General features: G+C 59.5%; 1 protein-coding gene across 1 annotated transcript; it reads right to left on the reverse strand.

The window, feature by feature from the left end:
- Nucleotides 1-194: 194 nt before the first annotated feature.
- RHBDF2 (rhomboid 5 homolog 2) lies at nt 195-19,841 on the reverse strand. The gene is given in 19 exon segments (XM_042032632.1): nt 195-2,041; nt 2,627-2,780; nt 2,988-3,088; nt 3,533-3,608; nt 3,824-3,918; nt 4,045-4,108; nt 4,548-4,648; nt 4,804-4,965; nt 5,326-5,400; nt 5,732-5,843; nt 5,984-6,196; nt 6,436-6,569; nt 6,911-7,036; nt 7,591-7,803; nt 7,875-8,067; nt 8,354-8,476; nt 8,478-8,698; nt 10,289-10,396; nt 19,743-19,841. Coding segments are annotated over 17 exon segments (2,559 nt in total). The 5' UTR covers nt 8,675-8,698; nt 10,289-10,396; nt 19,743-19,841; the 3' UTR covers nt 195-1,621.
- Between the last annotated feature and the right edge of the window lie 7,078 nt (nt 19,842-26,919).

Genomic DNA, 26,919 nt, shown 5'->3' on the forward strand with positions numbered 1-26,919 from the left:
ATGGATCCAAGTGTTTGGCTTCTCCTTCTGCTTGAGACCCTCCAAACTCTGTCTCCTCCCAGGGAGGGGTTTGAGTGGCACATCAGGGCAGCAGCCCCAGCTTGTCCTCCCTCCCTGCCACACCAGCCATCACCAAAAGAACCAGAAAAAGTGCCACATCCCCATACCCAAGAAGGGAGAAGAGGTCTCGTGCATCTCATTAAATACAGGTAGAAATTTATTAAGGGGGGGAAAAAACCCACAGCTTTTAAAAAAAGTATCAAAAAGAGACAAATGAGGTGAAGTGTCTGTCTTTGGCTGGAGCAGCAACTGGAAGGACAGAGTGGGGCTGAAAACTGGCCCAGGGTGGAGGGAGGGATGCAGGGATGGATGCAGATGTTCCTGGGCTCACTCAGCAAGTGGTTGTGGAGAGGGAGCCAAGCTCTCAGCCCTTGAATATTCACCCCAGGACATCCTAACTGGGGGACTCCCACCTGCCCCCACGTAAAGAGCACTGAGGCCTCCAGCACCAAAGCAACACATCTCAGGGGAGAGACAGCCTGCCACCAGCCTGGGTCCAAACCAGCCCAGAGGGGTCACCTGGACCCGAGGAAGGACCTGCCTTCGTGCCATTGCTGGTGGGAGGGAGGAGGAGATGCTGGGGAGAGCAGCCCAGGGCTGGGGGCAGGTGGGAATGTGCAGCCTCGGGCAGGGAAGAGGGAAGGTGACTGCCCCATCCTGCACTTCTCCATCTAAGCAGCACCACTGGAGGAAGGGAGGGCTACCTGGGTCTCCATGCTTTGAAAAAGGGAAAGGGGAAACAGCAGGGACTCAAGGCAGAAGGTGGGAGCACCGACAGCTTCTTGAGAGGTCTGTGGGCTCCAGAAGCAGCCACACAAGCCCCCCAGGAGGTTTTTCTCCATGTCTGCCCCCCACCATGGCACTACAAACATGGCCCTTGCTGCTCCTCCCCTTCTGAAAAGAGAATTTCACTGAAATAAGGGAAAGAAAAGCCCCCTGTCCCAAGTCCTGCCTCTCCATCCAGTGAGGAGCCAGGTGGGAAGGCACAAGCCTCCTTGGGGGCCTCAGGGGGACAAGGACTGGAAAATATCTTTGGAGCTCAGCTCTGAACATCTTGAAGCCATGACAGAGACTCCGGGGAGCCCAAAGTGGGGAAACCCTGGGCCTAAAGAGCTGTGGATAAAAAAAAGTGCCCCTGCAAAAAGGGGGTTGTGTTCACAGTATGAGCTGCAGCACCTCAGGCCACCGAGGTGGGACAGGGCCCAGGCTGGAGACTTCAGCAACTTCACCCCAGGACTGGGAGTCCAGCCTGGCCATGGATACACCAAAATCCTGCTTCCCTCAGCCCTCTCCCCACACAGGCAGCAGCTGGAGTCAGTCCCCAAACCAGTTATGGCTTTCCAGCATCAGGAGGAAGCCCCAATGGGGTTCAAGGCAGGGCTGGCTCAGCCCTCCATCCCCAGCGTCGAGCAGAGGGTACCCCAAACCCACCATCCTTGAGGATGGAGCCACGCCCAGGGTCTGCCCCATCCCAGAGCAGCCACCACCATCTCCCACAGGCTGGGGAGGACCCATCCCATGGAAAACATGGCCTGTCCCAGCCCCATCCCCGCCGGCAGGGTCAGTGCAGGACCTGCTCCAGCTCGTACTTCTCGCAGAACTTGCTGGTGAAGGGCAGGCAGGTGAGGTACTCCACCCAGCGCCAGTTCACGGGGTACACGTAGAGCCACACCACCAGCGAGGCAAAGAGCCCCACGAAGACCAGCAGGGACACGATGATCATGGCCCGCTTGCGGTACTTGTCCACCGTGCCGAAGGTGATGTAGGGCAGGAAGGCGAAGGACAGCAGGAGCCCGCTGAGGAAGCCGAAGAGGTGAGCGATGTTATCGATCCAGGGCAAGAGGCCGCAGATGAAGAGGAAGAGGACGATGCCAAAGAGGTTGAGGAAGGCTTTCCAGGGTTTCTCCAGCACTTGCCAGCTCTGGAAGAGCTCCACGAAGAGGCAGGCCAGCAAGCCGAACTGGGAGCCGGCAGGGCCCACCTGCAGGGATGGGGGAAGTCAGGGCTGGACACTGTGTCACCCCAGACAAACCCCATGTCCCCAAGGGATCAGCTCCTCCCCCAGCAAAGTGTGTTTGGCTCCTGTGTCCCTGCGCAGGATCCTGTATGGGGCTCAGGGGTGGGAGCCCTGGCACGAGAGGATGAGGAGGGGAGCGGGGTGGTGCTGTTTTGGCAGAATCACTTTCTGTGACTCAGCAGCCAGACAGCATCACCCCCTCCCAGACCATGGCCCCATCCTGGCACACCCCTGGGGGGATTAGGGCCCTTGGCATGATCTCATTTAAAGCCCGACAGGGTTTGGCTGGCAGCAGATTAGCCATCTGCCTGCCCGGGGACCCAGCACGCTCACGGACACGTGGTGACATGTGACACACATGGCATGTGCCAACACCACACGTGGGGCAGGGACACCCCCCTCCCCCTCTCCCTACAGCAAAGCCTGCCGGGGGGGAGAATCTATGCTCCAGCCCCTTTCCCAAACCCCTGCCAGGATGGGGATGGAGAGCGGTGTCCTTTGGTCCCTGGGGAGCTGGCTGGATTTGGGGCAGTGCCCCCCAACCCTCACCTCTGCCCTGTAGGGCAGGAAGATGGCACTGGCCAGGTTGCCCGTGATGCCACTGAGGATGAAGATGATGGAGATGCGATGCCAGCCTGCCAGCTTCTCCAGGTCCCGCAGCACCGTCATCTGGAACGTCACCGACACCAGGCAGTGGATGATGCTGGGGGAGAGACCCTGTGTTAGAGACCCCTGCCCAGCCCTCCCACCCACTGCTCTGGGGCATGAGGCAGCTCCCAAAACACCCTCCACTGAAGGCACATGTTGCTGTAGTCTGGGAGTGCCCTTCCCTCTTCTCTCCCACCCCATCCCAGTGGACACTCCAGTCCCCAGTTCCCCCATCCCTGGGGATATGGGGGCTGCGGCTCACCCGGCGTGCAGGAACAGGGACAGCCACAGGCGGTAGAACTGGTCAGGGACCTCCGGGTTGAGGAAGGGCAGCAGCCCACAGACCTCGTCCAGGCAGTGTACCTGCAAAGGCAGCAGGGTTGTCCCCAGAGCCACAGGGAGCAAAGGATGGCACAGGGATGGGTTGCCAATGATGCCATGTGCTGTAAGGGGATTCTGGACGGAGTGGGGCACCCACACTGCCCTGGTGCTGGAAAAGGAGCGGCTGAGCACCCCCAGTCGTCCAGGAGATGCTGAAGGGCTCTTTTCCTGCCTGGAATGTGCCTTTCTCAAGGACACCAGTGCTGCCCAGGTGAGGCTAGTTCAAGCCTGACATTTCTTGCTGCCCCACACCAGCAAGGTGGGCACAGCAGCAGGAGCCCAGCCAACAGCTGGGCACGTCCCTGCACTTTGCATCGCCCCTCCCAACGCCCATTCCTGGCAGGATACTCTAAAGCCCTTTGGCATCAACATGGCTGCTAGCATTGCATCCCACATGCCCTGCCATGCCTCCCTGGCCCTGCTCACCTGCGAGCAGAGCGTTGCCTCCTCGTGGAAGTAGCCGTGCATGAAGTCGCAGTACTCCCGCGTGGTGATCTCACAGCTGGCAGGGGGCAGGAGGGGGCTCGCTGGGGGCAGGGCACACTCAGGACACCCCTGAGCATCGCCCTCTGCTCCCAGCCTGCTGCCACCATGCTTCCCATCCCTCAAGGCTCCCTAACCTCCCTCTCCCCCCCAGCTCTGGACACTGATGGGACAACACGAGGCAGGAGGGCAGAGGGGGGAGCCAAGCCAGGCACGCCCTTTGCCACGACTCACCTGCCCTTGGTGCCGATGCAGCAGGGCCTGCCCTTGATCTGGCAGTCCAGGTGGGCGAAGCCCGTGTGGTTGGTTTTGGTCTCGTAGGTGCAGATCTAGAAGCAGGAGGGAGAGGAGCCCCGGTCAGGGTCCGGCCCCAGGCTGTCCCTGCAGCCCCCTGCCTGGCTCATTGCCACTGCCCACCGTGGAGTCACCAGCTGATGGTGGCACCGGGCTCTTACCGGCCACTTGGTGATGTCATCTGGCCACACATGGGGTGGGTTGGATGCTGGCTCCTCACATGTCCTGGCGGGAGGAGGGGGATGAGTTGGGTGGGTCTGCCCAACACATCCCCCCTGCAAACCAGTAACCCCCTCATGCACAGACAGCTCTGGGACCTGCCCTGATCCTGCCCACAACACCCCACAGCAGCTCCTTCTGCAGGTGAACTGTGCAGAACTCAGAGCTGTTGGACAGCCCCACCGATGCCCACAGATGCTCCCATCCCAGCAGGACAAGCACAATGCAACAGCATCACCTGCTGCTGCCTGTGTTTAGGACAGGCCCCACCCTCAGGTTTCCCCACTGATTTCCTCTTCTTTATCACTCTCCTACAGCATGCAAAAGCCCCCTATTCCCTTAGATAAGAGGATTCAAGGCATCCAAGCTGAAAATGCAGCCCCCTGTGCTGTGTCCCACACATGGCCAGGTGACCGGGCCACCTCCACCCAGCTGCCACTCCTACCTGGGGTCCTGGTGACACACAGCCCCCGAGCTCCGCTTCTCTCCCGAGCCCATGGCTGGTGCATTGCTGCCCGGCCACTTGATGAACGTTGCCAGCGTCTCCTGCAGGGAGCATGGAGAGACTGAGGATGCGGCAGGGAATGCCCAGCTCTGACCCCACACGCGTCCTGCCCTGGTGCAGTGCAGGGCCGAGATGGTTTCTCCCCCTTCCCCAGGGATCCCCAGCCCTTCCCGGTGCCCACGGCAGGGGCACGCACCGAGCAGTCCTGCGGCAGGGTCTGGATGCAGCCGGAGTTGTCGTTCTGGACGCAGCAGCCGGAGCCACGCTCCCGGTCCCGCTCGCGCTGGATGAGCCGCTCCACCTGCCGATCCTTCCGGATGCAGGGGGAGAACTTGGCTCCCAGGTGGATCAGGTCGATCTGGGAGGGAGGTGCCAGTCAAGGGGATGCTTTATCTGTGCACCTCCCTTCCCTGCAGCCATGCCCAGGGAGAGCTCAGCAGGGCAAGGGGGTGTCCATAGGCAATAGACAAAGGTCTCTGTTATCCTGGGGAGGGAAGGCAGGTGGGAAGGGGATGGGGTCTCTTCTGACCATCCCACTGTGATGCCACATGTCCCAGCGGGATGAGGGCCCAGGGGCCCAGGACAGCAGGCTGGAGTGAGGTGGTTAAGCTCTCCCCCCTGAGGAGAGGAGCACCTCAGAGAACCCCCTCAGCTCAGGGCAGGGGGAGCAGAGGGCAGAGCCTGAGGCTGGGGGCCAAGTGTCTGGCAGGGTCCTTACTGAGCTGGGCCCGATCCAGAAGTTTTCCTGCTGGATGTACTTGACACTCTCGTAGACACCCTTGTTCCTCAGCACCTGCCGAGAGAGGCCAGGGTCAGCTCCCACTGAAGGGATGGGTGCTGAGGGGGTGCACCCCTGTCTCCCTCCACTCAGGAGGGGCTGAGCAGCCCTTTCATCCAAAGGGAAGGGCTGCTGGGTCCCACCAGCAAGGCAGGACAGGGGAACAGCTCTGCTCCCACCACATATTCCGCTGCAACACGGTGCTGCTCGTCCCCCTGCCCTGGCTATTTCACAGAGCTTCTCAAACGCTGGAGCCCCCCAAGATGCTCCCAGTCCTCGCAGGGAGCATGACACCATGGGACACTGGTGGTGACAGTCCCCCCAGAAAGATGGCTCTTAAACTTACTAACTCTGTCGTCACGTGCTGGGCGAAGCCAATGGGGGCAATGCCGTAGGTGCCGATGACCAGCAGGGTGATGAGGATGTGGACAAAGGTGATCCAGTACGTGAAATACGGCCTGGAGGGGACAGGACCCAAAATTGGAGCTGCTCAAAGATGGCTGGGCAAAGGGACACTGCAGTCCCCCAAGCTCTGATCCCCAAGCATTGAGGGGGACACATCTGAGTTGGGGTGTCCCGTGCCATCGGTGCCCCTCACCGGTGGCTGTCGGTGATCTCCAGCTGGGACTGCACGATGCTGCTCAGGCTGCGCCGGTACGTCCTGTTCAGCCACTTGCCCACCACCCCCAGCCCGTAGTAGCGTTTCTTGCGGTCGAAGGCGAAGTGCTTCACTTTGGAAGTGATGCGCCTGCCCCGCCGCGGGGCCGGGCCCGTGCCGCTGGACACCGAAGTGAGCTGGACACCCTCCTGCCTGTGGAGAGAGGAGGAACCCATCACACCTGCCAAAAAGGACCAGCTGAGAAACACCCCATGGCCACAGCCCCGAGGATGCCCTGAGATGAGGCTCTGAGCACCTCCTGGCTCCATTCTCCCAGGAGCTTGCTGGAAAGGCCCGGTGCCTGCGGCAGGGATGGCTGGGGACATCGTCCTGCCTGCAGCAGGGCACCTGGACAGCCTCAGGGGCAGCACCTGCTGAGGGCTGGTACTCACGGGGTGGGCTGCTCCATCTCAGGGGACACCCTGGCATCCTCTGCCACCTGGTGCATGCGTACGTATGTGGCTGACAGAGGCGGTGACTCGAAGACGTCATCGGGCATGGAGTACGTCTCATCGTGCATGCCCATCTGGAAGGAGGATGGATACGTGTCCTTGGATATGTGTAATGGGTCAGAAGGCTCCCCCTGACTGAGCATCCCCCTGGGGAGGGGGAGAGGGTGATCCCCAATGACATCCCACTAACGGCTCATCACAGGGTGTGAAATGTGCCCACGATGGCAACATCATTCCCTGTCACGCCCAAGGGCCATCACTGAGACTGGGGCACAGCAGCCACCGATGCCTCTGACACTACTGGGTGAAGTGCCAACACAGAGGTCCTTGTGAGAGCCCTGCTCCACACCCAGCCCTCTGTGCAGGGCGCTGGGACACGCCCCAGCTCCAGCAGCCAGCATGGAATGTCACTTGCCTTACTGAAGAAGGATGAGTCCAGGGTATCAGCAGCATCCACCATGTCCTCATCCATGAAGCTGGGGTACAGGAAGCTCCTCTTGCTCCTTTGCTTGGGAGCCAGTGGCTCCAGGACAGAGCGTCCCTTTGGCAGCACAAGCAAATGAAGGTAAGCAACCAGAAGCCCCTCAGCTTTTGCAGCACTGAGGGTTTCTCAGAGCTTCTCTCCCCAAACCCAAGTGGCAAGGATTCAATTCCAATCAGCCAGCATAGCCCCTTGTGTGGGGAGGAACTGGCAGAAGATGTTGCCTTTAGATCCTCAGAATCTGCACTGGACCATGGCCACGTTAGTCAGCATGACAAGTGACCTCTGAATTAGTCTGATCCCAGATCCTCAAACCTATCCCCAAGGTTTGCCCAGGGCTCCTCAGGAGCAAGACAATTGCTGGAGAGGCTTCCTCACTCCTCAGCAATGGAACCCAGAAGTTGTTTTTCCTCACGTTGTCCAATTTTCACCAAAACTTCTACTTTTAAGTAGAGCTCAGGTTAAAAACACCAATCTCCCCCCTCAATCCCGCCCTGGAGAGACAGCAGTCTCCATGCAAAGCAAAAAGCCAGAAAGCAAAGATGATGGGTGAAGGACAGAACTGAAACCCAGCTCAGGAAGAAGATGATCCTCTCCATGCTCCCAAAACTCACACGGAGAAGGGCTGCGGCCGCCTTGAAGCTCATGTGGGCGACAGACTCCCTCTTCCTGCGCGGCAGGCGGCCGTAGCCCGAGCGGATGCTGTTGAAGGACGCCAAGGAGACAACGCCGGGGGTGAGTGGGGGCAGGACATGGTGGGGTGTGTGGGGACGGTCAGTCTCGTCAGGATGGCGGAAGGGACGGCCCCTGGCCAGGGGGTCCACGATCTGGGGGAAGGAAGAGGTGTGAGTGCCAGGAGGGCAGAGCTGGGAGCGGGACCCTTCACCCCAAGTTTTACCTTGGGCATCTTGGCAGGCTTGGGTGACTCGGTGGCTTGGAAGGAGGGCCCCTCCTGGCTGGGCAGCTCCATGTCACGATAGGCAGGCTTCAGCTTGCCGTACCTCATGCTGCAGTGCTGCAGGCTCTTGCGCTGCCACTGCTGCCGATTCCCCTCCCAGTCGCTGCTGACGCCAAACCACTGCGCTGTGCCCCTGCACACACGGCGGGAACACTTGTCACACAGCTGGTCCCCCACCCCAGGTACCACCTTTCCACCCTCTGGCAGGCAGCTGGGCTTGGGGTGTCTCAGCCTAGCCTGCAGCAGGGTGGTTTTGACCCAGCTATGGGTCAAAGGGAAGTGGAGGAAAGTGATTCTTGCACTCCCTTCTGAGACACGATTCTCCAGCCCCACCCCAAGTCCTCTGCCAGTACCCACAATGTCCTGATACGGCCCCCTCCGAGTGACCCAGCCACGGCTGGAGCCCACCCTGCCCTCACTTGCGGATGCTCTGGGACAGGGAAGTCTGCCGGCGGAAGCCGGGCCGGCGCTCCAGGCGGGGCTCCTGCAGGCTCTTGCTCTTGCGGTAGATGGGCACCTTGGAGGGCTGGAAGGCAGAGCAGGGCATTAGGGACAGGATGGCACCGGGCAGCCCCCCAAACCCAGCGTGGGACTGATGCAGCTCCATCACTCACCTCCTTGCGGGCACCATCCTCCTCCGCCTCCCGGGGCGGGATGACGATGGAGAGGTTGGGGGGCTTCTTGCTCTGCAGGCGGCTGCTGCTGGAGCGGCTGCCCCCGTTCTTGTCCCCGGCTGACATCCTGGGCCGGTGGTGGTTGGCAGGCTGGCAGAGAGCAGGGAGTCAGCCAGAAGGGCAGAGATATTCCCCCAGGAGCTCGTGTGTGAGGAAAGGCTGGGTCCCAGCAGGAGATGGGGCGTCACCAGTGGGACGCCACCAGCCTGAGCCCCCTGTGTCCCTGGCTGTGCTGGTGAGACTTTGCCGTCGTGAGCCCAGCTGCTGCATCCCCAAAACCCACATTTCATCCCTGAATTTGGATGGACAGGAAGGCTTACATTAACCACTGCCAGTCCCTCGGGGTCACCAACACCACCCCGTCACCTGCTGGGAGTAGGGCAAGGATGGCAACAGTGACCAGGTCAGAGCATCCCCCCTCCATCCCAGCACATGCCTGTGGGACACCCAGGTTTCACACCCCGCCAGGATGAGCCTTGGAAATATTGCCTTAGAAGTATGAGGAATCCCAGTAATCCCTGGCCAGGCCTGTGGCTCACAGCTGCAGCACACAGAAACACCAGCCCTCCCAGTTTGGCAAGGGAGCCAAGGGGAGATTGCAGGGGGTGTCTCCTCTTGCCTGGGCAGGGTGGGAAGGGAGGGGACACAGCCAGGCAGGGGACACACAGAGCCTGAAAACACCTGATCCACATCCCCACATGCACCACAGCTCCCACATGGACATGGACCCGCCATGTGTTGGGGTGCCCCAAGTAGGGGAGATGCAGGACATTCCCCTCTGGCATGTGCAGGTGCACACCAGGCTGGGAGACTGAATCCTCCCTGGCACCACGTGCAAGCTTAACAGCCAAGACGTGGTTAATTCCTCAAGAAATCCCCTCCCGAGGGTCCCCACAGCCAGCTCTACCAGGTAGGGCTTTGCAGGAGAAGTAATTCCATCTGAGTGCAAGAGAACAAGGCCCAGATCCTATTAGGGACTACGAGAGCAATCAAAAGGGAGGCACAGCCCTCTCTGACCTCTTCTCATCCTCCTTGGCCATGTGCCAATTCCCCAGGGACTCACACAGGCCTCACGAACATCTCTTGTCCCCCAGGACTGCCATGGCCATGGGAATGGTGTCACCTGCCACGTTTGCACAGTGCCACTGGCTGCAAAATGCCAGCTGGATCCACAGGCCTGGCTCTTCTCCCTGCCCAAGATCCCAATGACCAGACCCCTACACCCTCTCCTTAGGCAACGTCACTTGAGCAACCAGATGAGTGACTGAGGTCCCACCAGCCCCCTCTGCAACAGGATCCCATTGGCAGCCCATTCCCAAAGCAAGAGTCAGGGACAGGGACACTTTTGCAGCTCCCTCAGCACTTGGAGTCCTGAACACAACCCTCCCCTTAGACCACACCACAAGCAAAGCCTGGCTTTAGGAGCATGGGGTGCCCAAGGGATCAGCTTCATGGGATGCAGGAGTCCAGAACCAGCTCCCCAGGGATGGGAAAGCCTGGAGCTGGCAGCACTAGCTGGAACTGCTGCCCTCCATCAGCTCCTGGGCCATGTGATAGTCTTCTGCTCCTGCATTAAAATGGGAACAGGGCTCCCTCTCCAGCATCAAAGCTGGGAGCAATCAACTCCCAAATTTCCCCTGGGGGCTCAGCCAGTGTTGGTCCCCACGAGGGTCTCCTCACCTCATAAGAGTGACAGGGATCCTGCGCAGTGATGGCAAACACCCACGGCAGCCTTCCTCTGCCTCCGTCCTTCACGCACGGGACCCCTGGGACACAGCCAAATTCCTCCTGCGGGGAGAGGCTGCGATGAAAAACCACGCATGGGAAAGCAGGCAAGGGCTGCAGGAGCATCCCAGGAGAGGCAGAGCTGAGCTCAGTGCTCCCTAGAGCTTGGGGACAGGGCTGCAGGTGGCTGGACACCAGGGACAGGGATCAGCGGCTGGCACAGGGCAGCAGGAGGAGGAAAAGCCCCCGTTTAGAGCAATGCTCCGTGGCAGGGAACAGCATGGCGCAGGCAGGGAGTTTTCTCCTGCTGCTGCCAGGCAAAGCTCTCAGGAAGCGAGACACCCAGGAAGAGCAGGCATGGAACATGAGTGCCTCGCTGGGTATTTCATAGCTGCTAAACTGGGAGAGTGCCAGCCCCAGCAAGCAAAACCTTCCGTCCCACTGGGGAGCTGGAGACTGTTTGTTTTCCTCCCAGGGCAGCCAGCAATGAGCCTGAGATGCCAGCTGCTCTGGAGAGCTGGGAATGGGAACACGCTGGGGTCAGAGCAATCCCTGGGGCACCCTCAGGGTTCTCCAGCTCTGGGGAATGGCTCTGAGTGGTGAGAGCCAGAAGCACAGAAACTGGAGCCAAACTCTTACACAGCCCCACTCTTACACGCCCATCCCAAAATCCCATCTCCAACTGCCCCCATCACACCCCAGACAGCCCCAGATCTCTGTGCTTCCCAGCAAAGCAGGTTTGCAGCACATCTAAAATCCTGGTCTCGCTTCCCACACAGAGGGGGTGGAGGGCTGGACCGGCCTCCTCCGAGGTGACTCAGTCCTGGGAGAGCTGGCACAGCCCGGCGGGCACCTGCTGTCCAGTCACGGTCATGCGGCGCGGCCGGAGCACTTGCCACAGCTCTGTGCATCGGCAAATTTGGCATTGAGCAGGAACGGGAGGAGGTCAGCAGCCCCCCAGGGCTCAAGGCTCCTTTGCCACACAGGCTGGAGGCAGCATCCACCCCCCAAGCACAGATCCTGAGCCACCAGGAGGCTTATCCCGCGCCAGGCGGAGAAATCCCCAGTGGATGGTGCTGGGAAGGTGTTTTCCAGCTCACCACGTGCTTGATGCTGGCGCCCAAGCCCTCTGGAGTGCTCAGTGTGAGAACGGGCCAGACGGCACCTCCATCCAGACACAGCCTGCCACAAGCCTGGCCCTCCAAGATCTGCACAGCCCCAGGTCCCTGTCACCCCCCAGCCCCGGCACGGAGGGTTCTGCCACCAGGAGCACGGCTCCCTGCCCGGCAGCCCTGGCATCAGCCGCCCCATCACAGGGCACAGCTCGGCTGCGGGCTCCCAGAGAGCCTCAGCCCAGTCCTTGGACACTCAGGGTGGACGTGGTGGCTTTGTCCTGGAGGCAGAAAAGGGAAGTGAGAGGCGACGTGCGGAGCTGACACGGCGGGGATGGCTGAGTGCATGGCCTGGTGTGGGGACAAGGCGGGTCACAGCAGCGGGGGGTGACAAACACGGGACTTGGCAGCCACAAGCATGTCCTGAGCTTGGTAGGAGCTGTGCTTTGGGCTGGAAGAAGGGTCCTGAGGGCAGCATGGTGTCACTTCAGGCTGGAAAAGATCTCCATGCACTGGGGCTGCTGCCATTGCTGACCCACAGGGAATGATATATGGGCAGGGCATGGAGGAGGGATCCCCTGCTCTGGCTGATAAGAAGAGATCCTCCACTATCTCTGTCTCCCCTCCCAAAGCTGTTGACCACTGAAGGTCACCATCCAGCAGCGAGGGACACAGCCTGTGCTCCAACAGCAGCAGGGGGGTGAAGGCCCCACCCTCTCCCAAGAGGGCAGATGTGCTGGGGTCACTGGGGAGCAACTGGGACGAGGTTTGAGCCTTCAACCAGAAAAGGCACAGGAAGGTGACCAGGGCTGGCTCCCAGCCCCAGGGCGAATCACAATAAGCACTGACCCGAGGAAGCACACCCAAGGAAGAAAGTGATGGAAAAAGTGATGTGGTTCATACAAGGCATCACTGCAGGACACACTGGGAGGGTCCAAGCAACACATAGGGACCATCAGCAAGGCCAGGTGAGCAGAACTGGGACAGCCAAGCACAACCATTGCACCAGACAGCAGAGACAACCCTGCAGAGCAGCCCTGGTTGGAGGGGGGTGCATGCAGTGGGTTCATGGATACTCGGAGAAGGATCGGGATCTCTCTCCCCGAGCTTGTTGGCACTGGGGGAAGGGACATTACTGGAATAACAATGTCTCAGGCTGGCACAGCTCAGCTGGAGGAGAAAGCAGCTCTGAGCCACCCAAGGGTGTGGGGCAGGGAGTGGGACCCCCACGAGCACCCATCACACCCATCACCCTGAGCACGATGAGCCCCAGCTCTTCCTCTCCATAGGGCAGTGAGAAAGGGGCCAGCAATGCCACAGAGCCCCCAAACACCCCCGCAGCCTCTGCTGGCACCCAAGAGCCCATCAGGCAGAGCTGCTGCTGCTGTCCATAAATGATTCACGAGCACGTTAAAGACCTCTCAAGGCTGGAGCCGCGTTAAAAGGTGCTCCCAGTTATTAAGAGCTCCGGATGGGAAACTCAGTTGGTGCAACTGCTCTGAGCTTCGAGCTCCTGCACTCACACACCCGAGCAAAGACCCAGCACCGTTCCCCCTTCTGCTCCCTTTCAAAAAGCTCCTTACCATTTTCCAGTCTCAAGCTCCAGAGCTGGAATCTGGTGAGAAGCAGCCGAGCACAAGCGGCTGTTGAAATAAAAACGTATTATTGGGGGGAAAAAAAGGAAAACCGCTCCATTTTTCCCACACGTGTCCCAACCCTGTCACAACGGAACTGGGTGGCAAAACTGCAAGATGCGGGGTTTCGCTCTGAGTCTCTAGAGAGGCCCTCCGTGCTCCAGAGGGTTTGTTAGCTGCCCTCTCCCTTATCACTGAGCCACATGGCCAGCACGGCACCCACAGGGCCTTAAATCCACATCTCCGTGGCGGCAGCGGTGCGCAGATGGGGTACGGATGAGCGCGGGGATCCCGTCCCGTCCCCGGGCTGCACAGGCAGCAAAGCACACGCCTCACCCACGCCACCATTAAAAGAACATCCTCTCCCTTTTTCCTCCGTCGGGAAGGCCATTGGGCAATGGCAGCAGGTTTGCTGAGCCCGGGCGAGCTGGGAACACGGCACGCCCCAGGAGGAAGGAAAGCGGCCGGGGAGATAGAGCACGGCGAGCGGGCGGGGGGGCTGCGCTGGCCCCGCTGATAAAGGCGAGCCCTGCCCGCGGGGAGGGACACGGAGGGACACGGGGACACGGAGGGAGCGGGGCCACTCGCACCACTGCACACGGCAGCCTGGGCTGGGCTTCCCCGCTGCGAGGGCTGCGGTGCCGGGAACGGGGCCCTGCACTCCCCGGCAGTCCTGGGTGACGCCATCCCCATCGGCGTGCAGAGGGAAGGATTTGCCTGCCATGCCTGGGAGCGGGTGGAAGGAGCCGTGTGGAGGATTTCCCACACCCCAGCCACTGCCCCTTTCCCACTCTCGTTAATTTTTACCAGTGCAACAACCCCCACCCACCCCAGCAGAGCAAAACCCAAAGGCTTCCCAGCCTGCTGGGGTGGGCGGCAAGTCCCGGTGGGCTGGGGTCCCTGTGTGCCACTGGCCACCCACCCCACACCTCCCCACTTCCCTGGGGTCCACGCACCCTCACGGCACAACCACCCCAACCAGGCAGCGCTGCACAAAGCCATCCTCTGCTTCCTGCAAAGGCACGCCAGCGTGGTGGGTGCTGCTGGAGGGGCTGTGGCTGCACAAGGGGACCCCCAGCCCACAGGTCCCTTCCTCAGGCTGGAGCCCAAGCCAAGTGAGGAACGCGCACGTGGAGACTTTGAGTCACCCCAACGGCTTCAGGGAGAACAAAGGGCCAAAGTCTCCACTGGGAGCGAGGAAAGCGCAGCAGAGGGGTTGGCTACCCCACAGGCAGCGTCACAGCACTCTCCAGACACAAGGAAAGCTCTTTTTCTTTTTTCCCCAGCCTACCAGGATTGATTTAACTTGGTTTCATCTGAGAACTGATTAATTACTCAGATCTACTCCGATTATTAGCTTGGTTTAAACACAGAGTGCACAGACATGATGATGCAAGTGCCCTGGCTGCACCTTCTGGAAGGGGCTGAGGGGTCCCAGGTCGGTATTTACCTGAGGGAAGGGGACAGCTGCCTGCAGGCCATGTGCCTGCCATCCCCGTGCTGCAGGTCATTACTGAATTCACTCTCACTTCTTTCCTCGAAGCAAAATTCTTGGTATGAAAGGTCAATGGGGTTGGAGGGAACATTCTCTGGTTCTCCTCCTGAACACTCATTCTGCCAGCAGCTCTTGGTGCCAGGGCTCTGGCTGGGCTTGCAGGCTTCCCCAGTCCCCCGCTGCCTGTTTCAGAGCACACCGAGCCACCCAGAGCAGCTCAGGGCTGGTAGAAATGCCCCATATTTACAGAGGGCTCCCTTGCCCTGAGCTCTGACCATCCCCACGCTGTGTGGGATGCAGCAGTGGGAGGTGGTGCTCAGCCCTGGGCAGGAATTCGGCTCATCCCAGGGACAAGCTGGGCCCCGGGCTGGTGGCAGGACGAGCCCCCTCGGCTGCAGCTCCCTATCTCTATGAACAGACTCCTTATCCCAACACAGCCATTCCCAGTGCTGTTCGCCCTGATAGCCCCTGTGCAAAGGGGGAGCCCTGGGTGGGCACCAGCAGCCTCCTTCTTTTCCATTCCAGGGCCAGCAGCTCCCTGAGGAGAGGGGAAAAGGACCTTGTGGTATCCCTTTGGGCTGTGGATGGTGACACCTCTGCTGGCAGGGGGCTGGGGGCTGTCCCCCAGACACCCCATTAAGTCTCGATGCTCCCCTGGGCCCAGGACAACCGGGGGAAGCTACTCCTCCCTCCTCCTCCCTCCTCCCAACCAGCAGCAGATGAGCGTGGGTGGGCCACTCCTCGGCTTCCTTCCTTCCACTCCTGATTGCAGGAGGCCTGAAGCACCCAGACCCACACCCTGCAGAGGAAAGCCTGACTGGGAACTGCTCCTCCCCATCCAACACGGCGCAAACCTGGCACAGGGAATCCTACACTCACTGGTACCTATGGAATGCTCTTCCCACCACAGCATCTCCGTGGACCTGTGCCAGTCAGGCACTTTGCAGCCTCTCAGCTGCCAGGAGCTGGAGATGGGGTCTCCCCAACCATCTTCATCCTCCTTCTGCCTGCTATCCCATCCCTGGGATGCTGCACCCACAGGGAAGCCACGCAGCTCAGCGCAGGGGCTGGAGAGGCTGGTTTTTAAGGAGCCACCTCCATGTCCTCCCCAGGAGAGCTTGGACTGGGTTAAGTCATCACATACAGGAGGTGACTGGTTATGGGATCACCCTTGGAAAAGCCATATATGACAACGGCACGGTGCCAACCTTGGTGACACTCCCCTGCTCGTTCCATGGAGGAGCTGAGACATGGCAACGCCGAGCATTGGGGATTCACCCTGGCTGCCCACGGGCACAGAGTGCAGCCTTTGGGCTCACATGTAACTCCCAGCCCTGCCCCAGTGTTTCTGCAGGCTGGCAAATTACAGGAATAATCAGATCCCCAGCACAAGCTGCAGCATGACACACAGGGAGTGAAGCCAGCCCATGGCGTGGGAGGGGGCACTGGCACACTGGGCATCTTGGGGGACACTGGCCACATCTCTTGTGCCCCGAGTGGGTCTGTCAGACCAGAGGAATTACATCAGGAATACATGAGGAAATATTACTTTAAAGCAATAAATCAATCAGACACAAGCCAACAGAGGCTGCTCAAAGGAGGGCTCCATTGCCCTGGGAGCTGCAGCAGCCGAAATGGGTGCTGCAGATGGGAGGAGTGGTCCTGTGGGATGGCTGTAAGGCAGGAACATCCACTGAGTGACCATACACCACCAATCTGAATGGGTTCTCATAGGGCTGGGCATCCAGCACAGAGACCATGTGCCCTCCACACCAGTGGGCTTCCTCCTCCCATCCAATGTCAGCAGCTTGGGAAAAGGCCAAGGAGCATCCCTGGGCACTGTCCTGCTCCCTCCTGTCCTGTGTCCCACTGCAGCCTCCGGCAGCACAGCATCTAGTGGATTGGTTTGCACTGCTCCCTGCTCAAGGCACAGCCACGGCATCAATCCTGCTCTTGTGGCTGCACAAGCTGCCCCCCAGGTGACAAGCTGCGGTTTCACTGGACACCTCTGTGCTTTCTGACTCATTTGTGGTGTTTCAGAAGTGGGGAAACTGAGGCACTGCTATACTGTAAGGCTCCCTGCCTCCCCACCCCGCTGCTGCTCCACAGGCAGGGCGCTGGTTCCTTCTCCATCGAAGTCCACACAGCTCTCCCAGTTTGAGTTCCTGGAGGACGAGGGTGGAGGGGGAAGCCCTGACATGCAAATCCCATAAATATTTGCTGCCCTGCCCTCCCAGAGCAGTTATTTGGGGTTGCCCCTGCCCTGTGCTCAGCTAATGTGACCAGCACCCCACAATGCTTGACCTTGGGGTGCGAGTCCCAAGGATGAGGGGCACACAAGGGTCCTGTGGCAAGCAGAGGGCAGGGTTGGTCTGGAGTCCTCCCTGGGTCCATCCTCCACCCTAAATGCCTCATTAAGGGAGCAACCACCAAACAACTGCATTTTTGCTGGTTTTTTTTTTTTTTAAGTAACAGGGATTAAGTGGGGAAAAGGGGTACCAGGGCCAAGGGTTTCCTCCATACCCGCCAGCACACACAGAGCTTTCCATGCTGACTCGGAGGCCAGGAAATGACCGTAACTCAAAGCACTGCATGCTCCCAAAATGACCACAACTCCTGGATCCCTGTAACTAAAAGGGACTGTGCCCACCTCCGCTGGGAGCTTGTTGTGTTATCTCACCGCTCGGCAGGACAGTGGAAACCAAAAGTCATTAGATAAAAAGCCCCTTAAGAGGAGGAGAGTTCACGATCCTATCACTTGTGGGCTCACAGAGATTTAAGTAATTAATTTTCAGCCTTCACTAATTGACTTGTTCAGTGCTGAGCCTCTGACAGCACCAAGCCTGCACTGGCTCCTCTGGCTCAGTTTGAGTTCCCAATGCCCATGGGAAATATGGAAATGCCTCATGAGCCCCACGTTGGTCTGGGCAGCTCTGCAACTCCCCCACCAGCTGGTTCTCCATCCATCACCTGTCTCCTACTTTCTTTGGTAATGAGCACTGTTCTGATTCCCAGCTTGTCCCAAGGGCTGTTTTCAGCTCAAGAACAAGGGGGGAATAAGGGATTCTTCAAGGGAAGGAATAAGGACGTATTTGGGGGATCCTTCAGCTTCACTGTAAACAGCAGCAGCATCCAAGAACAAAACACGGACCCAGAGGACAGCCACATGCTCGTCTTTCATCCCAGCCCGGACAAACACAGCCCACATTCCCCAGCTCCCCCAGTGAGTGCATTCCCCCAGAGGCGACACAGGCAGTCCCTTCCCCACCGGATTCACGCCTCCACGCTCTGCATCCCCAGCTCCGAGCTGCTCTCCCAGCATCCACAGGCATCTATTGTTCCTGCTGCCGGAGCTCTCACACCGAGCGCTCACACGTGCACCTGAGAGCAACACCGGGCTCCGCCCCGTCTCGCAGAATTTACATCAGCGCTCAGCTGTGGTGTCAAACCCCACTCTGTGGTTTGCCCTTTCTCACTCCGGGGCTTGCAGCACCTCCAGGTGTCCCAGCGCAGCTGCGGCGGTGCCAGAGAACCCCCACGACAGGGAAGTGGTAGACGGTCACCTGCTTTATAGCAAATGGGAGCAGGGCTGGCAGAAGCTGCCCTCCACATGAGCAAGCAGCGAAAGGCGCTGATCACCCCATTAACTGCAAAGGAGCTGGGAAGGGCAGAGCCCAGGTGCAGCAGCTGGGAACCCAGGGAGCCACATGTGAAGCCAGTGCTGACCAAGGTAGCACAGGCAGAGGCAGCTCTGGTTTCTCCCAGGCTCAGCTGCAGTTGAACTCTCCAGCTCATTTTGGAGGTGGGACAATTCCAAGCTGGTTATTTCCCACTTGGGAAAAAAGCAGGAGGCAAAGGATGCTGCTTCAGAGGGCACAATGGAGTGAGCTGAGTGGGCAGCATTGCCCAGGACAGCCATGGCACTGTGGTAGGATGCGCTCCCCAGTTCCCCAGCTGGGCTGGAGGCTGTGTGCCCAGGACAGCAGCAGTATGATGAGTTCACCCTGGAAATCCCCAGGAGCAACCATCCGGGGACTGGGAACGTGCAGGCAGGAGAATGTCCTGGCTCCTCGTGGCGAGAAGGATGACGCCACACACTGGGGAAGAAGGCGGACACTTCCTCTTGCCACAGGGACCCAGCAGTGACAATGCAGCCTCTCAGGTCCCCTTCTCCCTGCAGAACGTGGGCATGGGGAGCTGAGCGAGAGCTGCAGGGTCTCACATCACCGCGGGCACCATGACCTGGCTGCAGGAAGCCTGGAGGGATGGCCTCTGCCCAGCCCTGGTGGTCTGGCAGCAAGGCAGGGCAGGATGGGGTAGAGCTCAGCCTCACCCCTCTGTCCCAAACCTGGAGGACCAACAGCAAAAATCCAACTGACTAAAGCATTCACGCATAGCATCCCTCTGCTCCCGGAGGATGACCCGACCCCCCTGCTCTGTAAGGGTTTTGTTCGCCTGCGCAGGGCTGGTGGCAGCACTCGCCACTCCAGGCAGCACGTGCGAGCGTTCCAGAGCCCTTAACCAAACCTCAAACCAGCTACAACAACAAAGCCCCGGCGGGCGGGAGGGCAGGCAGATGCTCGGGGTCAGGGACCCGGCCCCCTCCGCTGCCCACCTGCCCTCGCCCGCGGCGTCGAGGCGCTGCTGCTCCTGAAAGGCGCTGCCTGCCCCGCTCACCTGGGGAGGGGGAAAACCAGCAAACACAAACAAAAACTACCCACCCGCCTGGTTATCGGGCCATCGGCGCCAGAAAGTAGGTTAGAGCTTTCCTCCCTGCCTCGGCCGGGGAGCGGGCAGGGTTTTCCCTCTGGCCGGGTCACCCACTTCCCCCTGTGATGGAGAGGAGGAGGAGGAAGAGCCCGGCCCCCGCCATCCGTCCGGGTGCCCGCCCCGGAGGCGCCGGGCAGGGCGCGGGGCACGGCTCCGGGCAGGGGGATCCGCGCCGGGCCCCCCGCCCCGCAAAGGGTCCGGGGTGGGCAGGGGCAGGGCCCAGCCAGCCCCGAGGGGCCAGGGCCGGGCCGGGCCGGGCGGGAGGCGCGGGGCGGAGGAGGAAGCTGGCGGGACGCGGCGCTCACAAAGCAGCAACAAACCGGGCGGTCACAGAAAGAAGCGGCGCGGAGGCAGCGGGACCCCCGCCCCGCTCTGCTCCCCTCCTCGGCCCCGCTCACCTCGGCCCGGTCCCGGTCCTGGCGCCGGTGCCACTCGCGGTCCCGGTCCCGGTCCCGCGGCAGCCGCCGCCGCCTCCACCTGGGCCGGGCGGGGCTCGGGCGGGGCGGGGCCGGGGCGGGGCTTGGGGCGGGGTCTCTGCCCGGGGCGCTCCCGCGGTCCCGTCGGGCACCGGCTCCATCCGTGGGGAATCTTCCATGGCGGATGAGCCCCTGCGGCCTTCCAGGCCCTCTGCCCCGCGGCACCGGCAGCTGGGAACCGGCTCCGTCAGGACTGGGAGCTATCGGGACCGGTCACCATTAGGACTGGCTGCTCTTAGGACCAGTCACCATTAGGACTGGTCACTATAAGAACTGGTCAGTATTAGGACCGGTCATTATTAGGGCCAATCACTAGTAGAACTGGTCACCATTAGGACTCTAAAGCATGGCCCCCCTGACCGCACTTCCAAGCAGTGGGCACTCCGAGGTGCCAGGCAGCGTGGCACGCACGGCACAGGCTGGCACAGCCCTGGGGGCTCTGCAGGCCCAGGCAGGTTCCTCTGGCCAGGCTGGATGCGGTGACGCACGGCCGGGCTGGGGCAGCGGGCAGTGGCCACAGGGCCGGTCCTGTCGGCCTTCACAGCTTGGCTCATGCTGGGGCTGGCGGAGATGAGCCCCCTTGGAGCTGCACCTGCTCCATCACCGTCAGCACTGGGTTGTTCTTCTTCCACAACAGCCTCACATTCAGCTCCCCTCCACCCCTGCAGGGGAGACTCGGCGCTGGCAGGATGTGGGGGCTGAGGAGAGACCTTTGCAGATCGGGTTTGGCACGGCTGCATTGCTGAGGGGTCTGTACAGGACAATGTGCCCTGGATTTTGCCACAAAATAAATTCTTGATTCACAACTGGCTAAAAGTCCCAGGAGAGTACCAGCTGAATTTACAGCTGGGACCAAGCAGGACCAGGAATTTTATGCCTTGCTATCCAAATCTACAGTTTTCCCTTATATTTCTTTTACCTGCACACCCACTGTGCTAAACCTGACCATGGGTGGTGCAGCTCGGGTCCAGCTTGGATTCACTGATGCCTCTTAGGGCGCTGAGCTCATGCTCTCATCAGCCCTCCACCTTCCATGGCCTCATGCTCAGCAAATCTGCTCCCAGTTCCTGGTCGAAAAGAGGGCGGAGGAAGCTTTCTGTTCCTGCCGGCTCCTTTGAAGCTGTGGTTTGAAGCGGGTGGAGAAGGGAGAGCCCGGCAGGTGCCAGGATGGGTGTCTGGGCACAGACACCCGGACGCGGGCAGTGCCGGGGGATGGAGGTGTTCCCTGCCCGTGACTCAGGGGTGAGCAAAGGGTGAGGTGCAGGTGGCAAGCAGGGACCTGTGCCAAGGTGCCAGGCACTGACTCCTCCCTGCATTTGGGAAGGGACAGAACAACCTTTGGGTGGGATAAACAACGGCTGACAAAACCTGTTGCTGCCGTGGCTCTGCCTGCATCCTGCTCCAAGGCTTGTGTCCTGCGGGATGTGTCTCTCCATGGAGGAGCCAGGCGGGCTGGCAAAGCCCACAGAGGGGAAGAGAGGAGGGTGACTGCCACCTGTGCCAACCCTGCTGAGCGTTGGGCAATAAGGAAGCAAAAGAAATGACCGAAAAACCCCAAGGCAGCAACGACAGGGTGTTGCGTCACTGCTGGGGAGATGCTCTGCAGAGCACTTCCCTTTGTGGAGCACACAGCCCCACAGGCTGGCCAGAAGTGTCCTGGCTGGTCTGTACCCCAAGGAAGGCAGGGAGGGGACACAGCACTGTGTACCCCAGTGCTGGGAGACTGTCCTGTGCAGGGTGCTGGAAGCCCCCGGAGTGATGTACCGGGCCCAGGGCTGGGGCATCTCAGCAAGAGGCATTCATCCCTCTTATTCCATGAAACCCTCCAGGGTGGGATCTGTCCCACCAGCCTGGAGCCAGCAAGGTCCTGCTGCTCACTGCTCACCCAAGGCTGGGAGGGGGCTGCTGTCAGGGCAGGTCCTGTCCCTAGATGTGGAAGAGCATTGCAGGATATCTGAACAGTGTCAGGCTTCTCTAGAAATCACAGCAGTGAAGGTTTCAGGGCATTTTAAAGAGGATTTTCAGGGGCAAACTCAGCCTCGCTTTCCTTGGCCTTGTACCCTGTAGCAGCAGATGAGATTTATGGTCCATTCAAACCCAAATCATTCTATCATTCTATTGCTCTTCAGGTATGTTGGAAGAAGGCATGGCAGCTAGTTTTTCTTCCCAAGGATGCTGCTGAACAAACCTGGGTGCCAGTGAGGCTGTGGCATCGACCCCGTTGTTGTGCTTTGGGAGACCCTCTGGAGCTGGGAGGTTGCCTGCTCCCTGTGGAAAGGGAACTCTGCATCCTGGGGGTTTGACCTTCCCCCTCACCAGACACCTCCAGTCCTGTCTGGTGGACACAGCTGGGAAGGGTCAGTGTTATGGGATGTGCTGGAACTGGATGGAACTGGGGGAAAGGTGTTTTGTGTGGGCCCCCACCTGCGGAGGAGCTCCAGGAGCTTGGCATCAGCTCCAGTGACTTTTCAGAGGAAGCGTAACAAGGAGGCTTGGGACAAAAGATCCCAGTTTCCACAGCCTCAGAGTTTTTGTGTTGTAAAAACTCCACACATCCCAAGGCTGCAGTCCAAGATTTTCCAGTCTTTCCAACTTCTTCCTAAAATGTCCAGGTTCTCCAGGATTTTTTCCCCCCATTGTTGTCTTTTTATGAGCTCCCCATCTGGATGTGAGTCCCCTCTGGTTGTCTTACGTTGCTCCCACACGAGGCAGATGGGTTTGGTTTGTGTCCCCACAGCCCCTCTGGACAGCTGTGCCCCACATCCCTTCATCCCCTGGGGAAAAAACCTGCGTGGAGGGGACACACCTTGCCCCATCCCTTACCACAAGCTAGGACCCTCCGTGTCCCGCTCCCACGCTGTCTCACCTCCCTCAGGGTTGCAAAATGCGTGTCGCTGCTGCCACCATCCCCCGGGCCCTCTGGAATTCCGCAGAGCCCCTGCGGGCGCTGTGCCGGTCCCGCGGCTGGATGCGCCGCGCTGCTGTTCCCGGTGCGAACGGCAGAGGCCAGGCCGTGGCCGTGCTCCGAGCGGGAGGGAAGCTGTGCCGGCAGCAGCAGGGGATGCTCAGCCTCTGCCATCGCTCAGCGCTCCCTTCCCTGTCACCTCCTCGCCACGCGGGGTGTCACAGCTGTCACCCCTGCCCAGCTCCTGGGGACACGAGGAACCCTGCGGACAACGTGGCTCTTGGTGCTTCAGGCAAAGACAGGAGAAGTTTCTCCTGCCAGGCAAACTGGGAACTCAGGTCTGGTTCTGGGAGGGCAGAGCACGTGGAAAAGCCCCTCCAAGGTTTTCCCACCGACATCACAGGGTTGGTGGCAGCGGTGGCACTTGGCTGTGTGGCAGATGGAGCTGGTGGTGTCACTCTCACCTGCCTGTCCCTGCTGCTCCCCTGCCTCAGCCATCGAGGGGCTGGGACATGGGGACCAGCACCCACTGCCCACCCGTGCCGTGCTCTGCAGCTGCCCCAAGGCCCTGGCACCCCAGCAGAGACGGGGATGCTCCTGCTCACCCCAAGTTCACAGCCTGGGCAATTGGGGGATCCCGGCACCCATCCTCAGAGCCACTGTTACCCTCAGATCCTGACTGAGCCACCCTAAACCACAGATATTAGTGGGAAAATTTGTATATTTACCCCTTTCAGGGCACTGTCTCCTCCTGCCCTCTGGCCCTCCCACCCTCCCTCCTCGGCCAGCCTGCAATGGGAAAGTATTAAGAAATAAAACAATATCAAATGTAATCAAAGGCAGGCTGGTGGGAGTTTGTCTTCTGGGGTTTCCTCCTCTTTTATTGCTTTCCCAAAGAATAAACATCTGGGAGGACTCTGGAGTGATTTAGTGGAGCAGGAAAGGGCAGGAGGCTGGGAGCTGCCTGCTCCCTCAACTCAGCAAATTCTGTGACTCTGTGAAATAACCCAGGATGGCCCAGCCTTGGGGATTTTCCTTCCAGTGACTGCCCAGTCAGATGACAAAGCCGGCAATATCTTGGCTTGGTGGGGACCTGTTTCCCCCCCGGCTCTGGGGCTCGGTCAGCGGGAGCTGCTGGGACAGGAGCTGGGGCAGAGGATGCTGCCCTGGAGAGGAGGAGGGATGGGAGTGGGCGAGTTCACGGCAGAGCGGAGGAAGCGCTGACCTTTGAGAAGCGATCTTCCTCGCCCACTGCTATTTATCCAGCATTCCCAGTGCTCCTCCTGCCGAGCCTGCCGGTGCGCGGGGCTCGGCGGATCCACGGCTGGCTGAGCAGAGGCTGCGGCGCCGTGTTTGCCTGATTCACCTCCAGAGAGGTTCCCCGCCTGCCGCCGGAGCCGAGCCAGGCTGCATCCAGCAGCAGGGCTGGGGGGGAAGCAGAGCTCCGTCAGCCCCAGCCCCTCTTGGCTGATGGGCCAGGGGGCTGCAGCATCCCAGGGAGGGTGGGGGCTTGGTAGAGAGCAAAGCTGGACTGCCAAAACACTTCCCCTGTGCATTGTTAGCAGCCTCCACATTGCTGGAGCCCCTTCTCTCCACAGGCACCCCAGTACCTGTGGGCACAGCACCTCTGCAGACACCCCAGCCCTGCAGGAAAACCCTTCTCTCATCACCCCAAACCCTCTGCCAGCCCCTGATCCCAAAGTGAACCATGGCACAGGGAGTTTTCATGGAGCAGGGAACAACCATTATCTCACTGACCTCCTAGGCAGCCACCACCACAAGGATTATTTTTAAATCAGGTTCCCAAAACTGACAGTACCATTTCCAGGACCTGCTTCCTGCCTTTTGCACCCTTTCATCACCTCTCGACCTGGTGTGGGTATCACCCAGTGCCCTGGCGGATGCAGGCCAGGGACTACTTTTCATGTGGGTAGATATAAAATATATAAAAATATATTAAATCCTGAGTATAATCGTAATTTGCTGGCTGCAGAGCACCAAGTGATGCACAGCTCTTGGCAGACAGATGGGGCATGGGCTTTCCTAAGTTTAAAATAAATCAATTTACCTGTCCGTGCCCTGCTGGGCTTTTAGCCCAGCCAATCCTCTACCAAGAAAACAATGAAAATAACTGAAAGTATTTGTGGTTATTTACTTAAATATCTAAAGAAAGGAAATGAAAACCACACTATTCCTTAGAAAAGTATCCTCAAACCGAATCCCTCTGCTATATAAATATAAACCATAGCAATGTGGTAGAGCCCGACGATTATTTTATTTCAGGATCTGTTTGGAACATCAAACCTCAAAACAACAGCGTCTGCGGGGCAGTTTTCCAAAGCTTTCCCTTAAAGAAAATATATTTGTCGATTCATGAAAAGGATTTGTAATAAACAGCAGTAGAAGTCCCACCTGTTTTGGGCTGGGAATCCCCCCAGCAGCAAAATCCTTGGGTGATCTCTTGATGTTTAGTGTGAGATGGGGATATTCAACGGGAATGTGGTTTTTTGCTGGTTTGTTCCCCATCAGTGAGGGGTGGGAGTGGCCCCTCAGGCCAGTGGGGAGCAGAGGGGGCTCCTGTCCGAGCACGGTGCTGCCTCTCGGGGTTCAGGTGTCCAGGAGCACCCCGGTGCCTTCGGTGTTGCTTCCTCCGGCAGCACCCAGGGGATCCTGAGGGTGGCTGGGCTGGGCTGGGGGCTGTGGGCCATGGCTCCCATCCCCACCGTGTCCCTGGCACCATGGGGTCAGCTCCTACGTGTGGGGAAAGTGTGGTTTCCCAATCCTCCCCCCTCCCTGGCATCCCAACCTTTTGCTGCAGGAACCCTCCTGCTGCTCCTGGTCCTCTCCCCATCCTCCCTCTGCCACCGGATTTGCTCTCTCTCAAGAGTGCCTGGGAGAAAAGAAACCTGGCTGTAAATTAACCGGGAGGATTTTTCAGTCTGAGCTGTGCACTTCCCCCCTTTCTCCCCCCCTGCAGCGCTGTTATTTCATTTCGGCTGCCAAACTCCTGGGAATTAATCCCGGCCGGCGCTGACAGCGTTTACATTCAGCGCTGCTCAGATAAACCATATCAGCCAGCGCAGCTGAAGAGGAGCCGGGCGCGGAAGGAAGGGCTGGCTCCTGCTCAGTGTCAACCCCACTGGGCTGTGAGGATATTTTCCTGCGTTTTTCCTTCTCCCTGGGGGCTTTTCTTAGAGCAAGGAGCCACCAAAACCCCCGCGCTGGTGAGAGTGGCCATGGCGGGGTTCATACAACGAAGCCTGGAGCTCCGGGCTCTTATCCTGGTGCAGATAACGGAGAGGAAGAAGGGATATGTCCTTCAAGCTGGTGGGAATCTGCAAGCTCTGTCTCCCAAGGCTTCTCACCCTGTGCCACCCCACACCCATGGGAGCACTTCTCCTTACTGCCAGCTTCCATGGGATGGGGTTTCATCGGAATTTCAATAGCCATGTTAAAAACTGCAGTGCAGTTATTGCATATTCTCTTTTTTAACCCACTCCCCCTGCAGCTGTATTTCTGCCTGTCCCTCACAGTGACCTCCTGGCCCTCCCCTCAGCGGTCACCAGCTGCCAGCAGGATACAGACACACGGTACAGATGTGTCACCTCTGATCCCACACCAGCACCAGGATGGTAGGGCCATCATTCACCCAGCTTGTGACAGGCACTGGGCAGGAGCACTGGACCTTGTGGCCAGTGGTGTGGATGGAGGGGCTTTCCTGGAGCATGGACAGCGGACTAGGAGCACACCCTGTACCGTGCCTTAGTGATCAAATTCCCCTTTCCCTCCATCTCCCAGCCCACAAAACATCAGTGGGGCCGCCAAGGTGCTTTCTCAGAGCTGGATCTCCACCAGCTCCCTTGGGCGATGGGTGTCTTCTGGAGAGCAGCATCCCCAGGCTGGGACACTTGAGTGGGAACAAGGTGGGTTTAGCTCTCCACGCGCACGGGGCGGTGAGGGTGTGATCCTGTTGTCCCAGCCTCTGGGCCAATTTTCCAGTGTGGTGTGAGCCTCAGCCTCCCACCCTGTCTCCTTTTCCACCAGCACTTGCAGAGCACTGGCGAGGCCACCGGGTCCGGGTCATGGCGTGATCATCACAGCCACCCTGCCGTGACAGGATCTGGGGGTAAATATTAGTACGAAGTGAAGGGCTGTGTACATATTTTCTCCCTGCAAGGTAATGCTGAAATTCCC

The sequence above is a fragment of the Corvus kubaryi genome, unplaced genomic scaffold, assembly GCF_017639235.1.
Source record: "Corvus kubaryi isolate FWS band 111438036 unplaced genomic scaffold, C.kubaryi_AGA036_p1.0 37353, whole genome shotgun sequence".
In the NCBI taxonomy this organism is placed as follows: domain Eukaryota; kingdom Metazoa; phylum Chordata; class Aves; order Passeriformes; family Corvidae; genus Corvus; species Corvus kubaryi.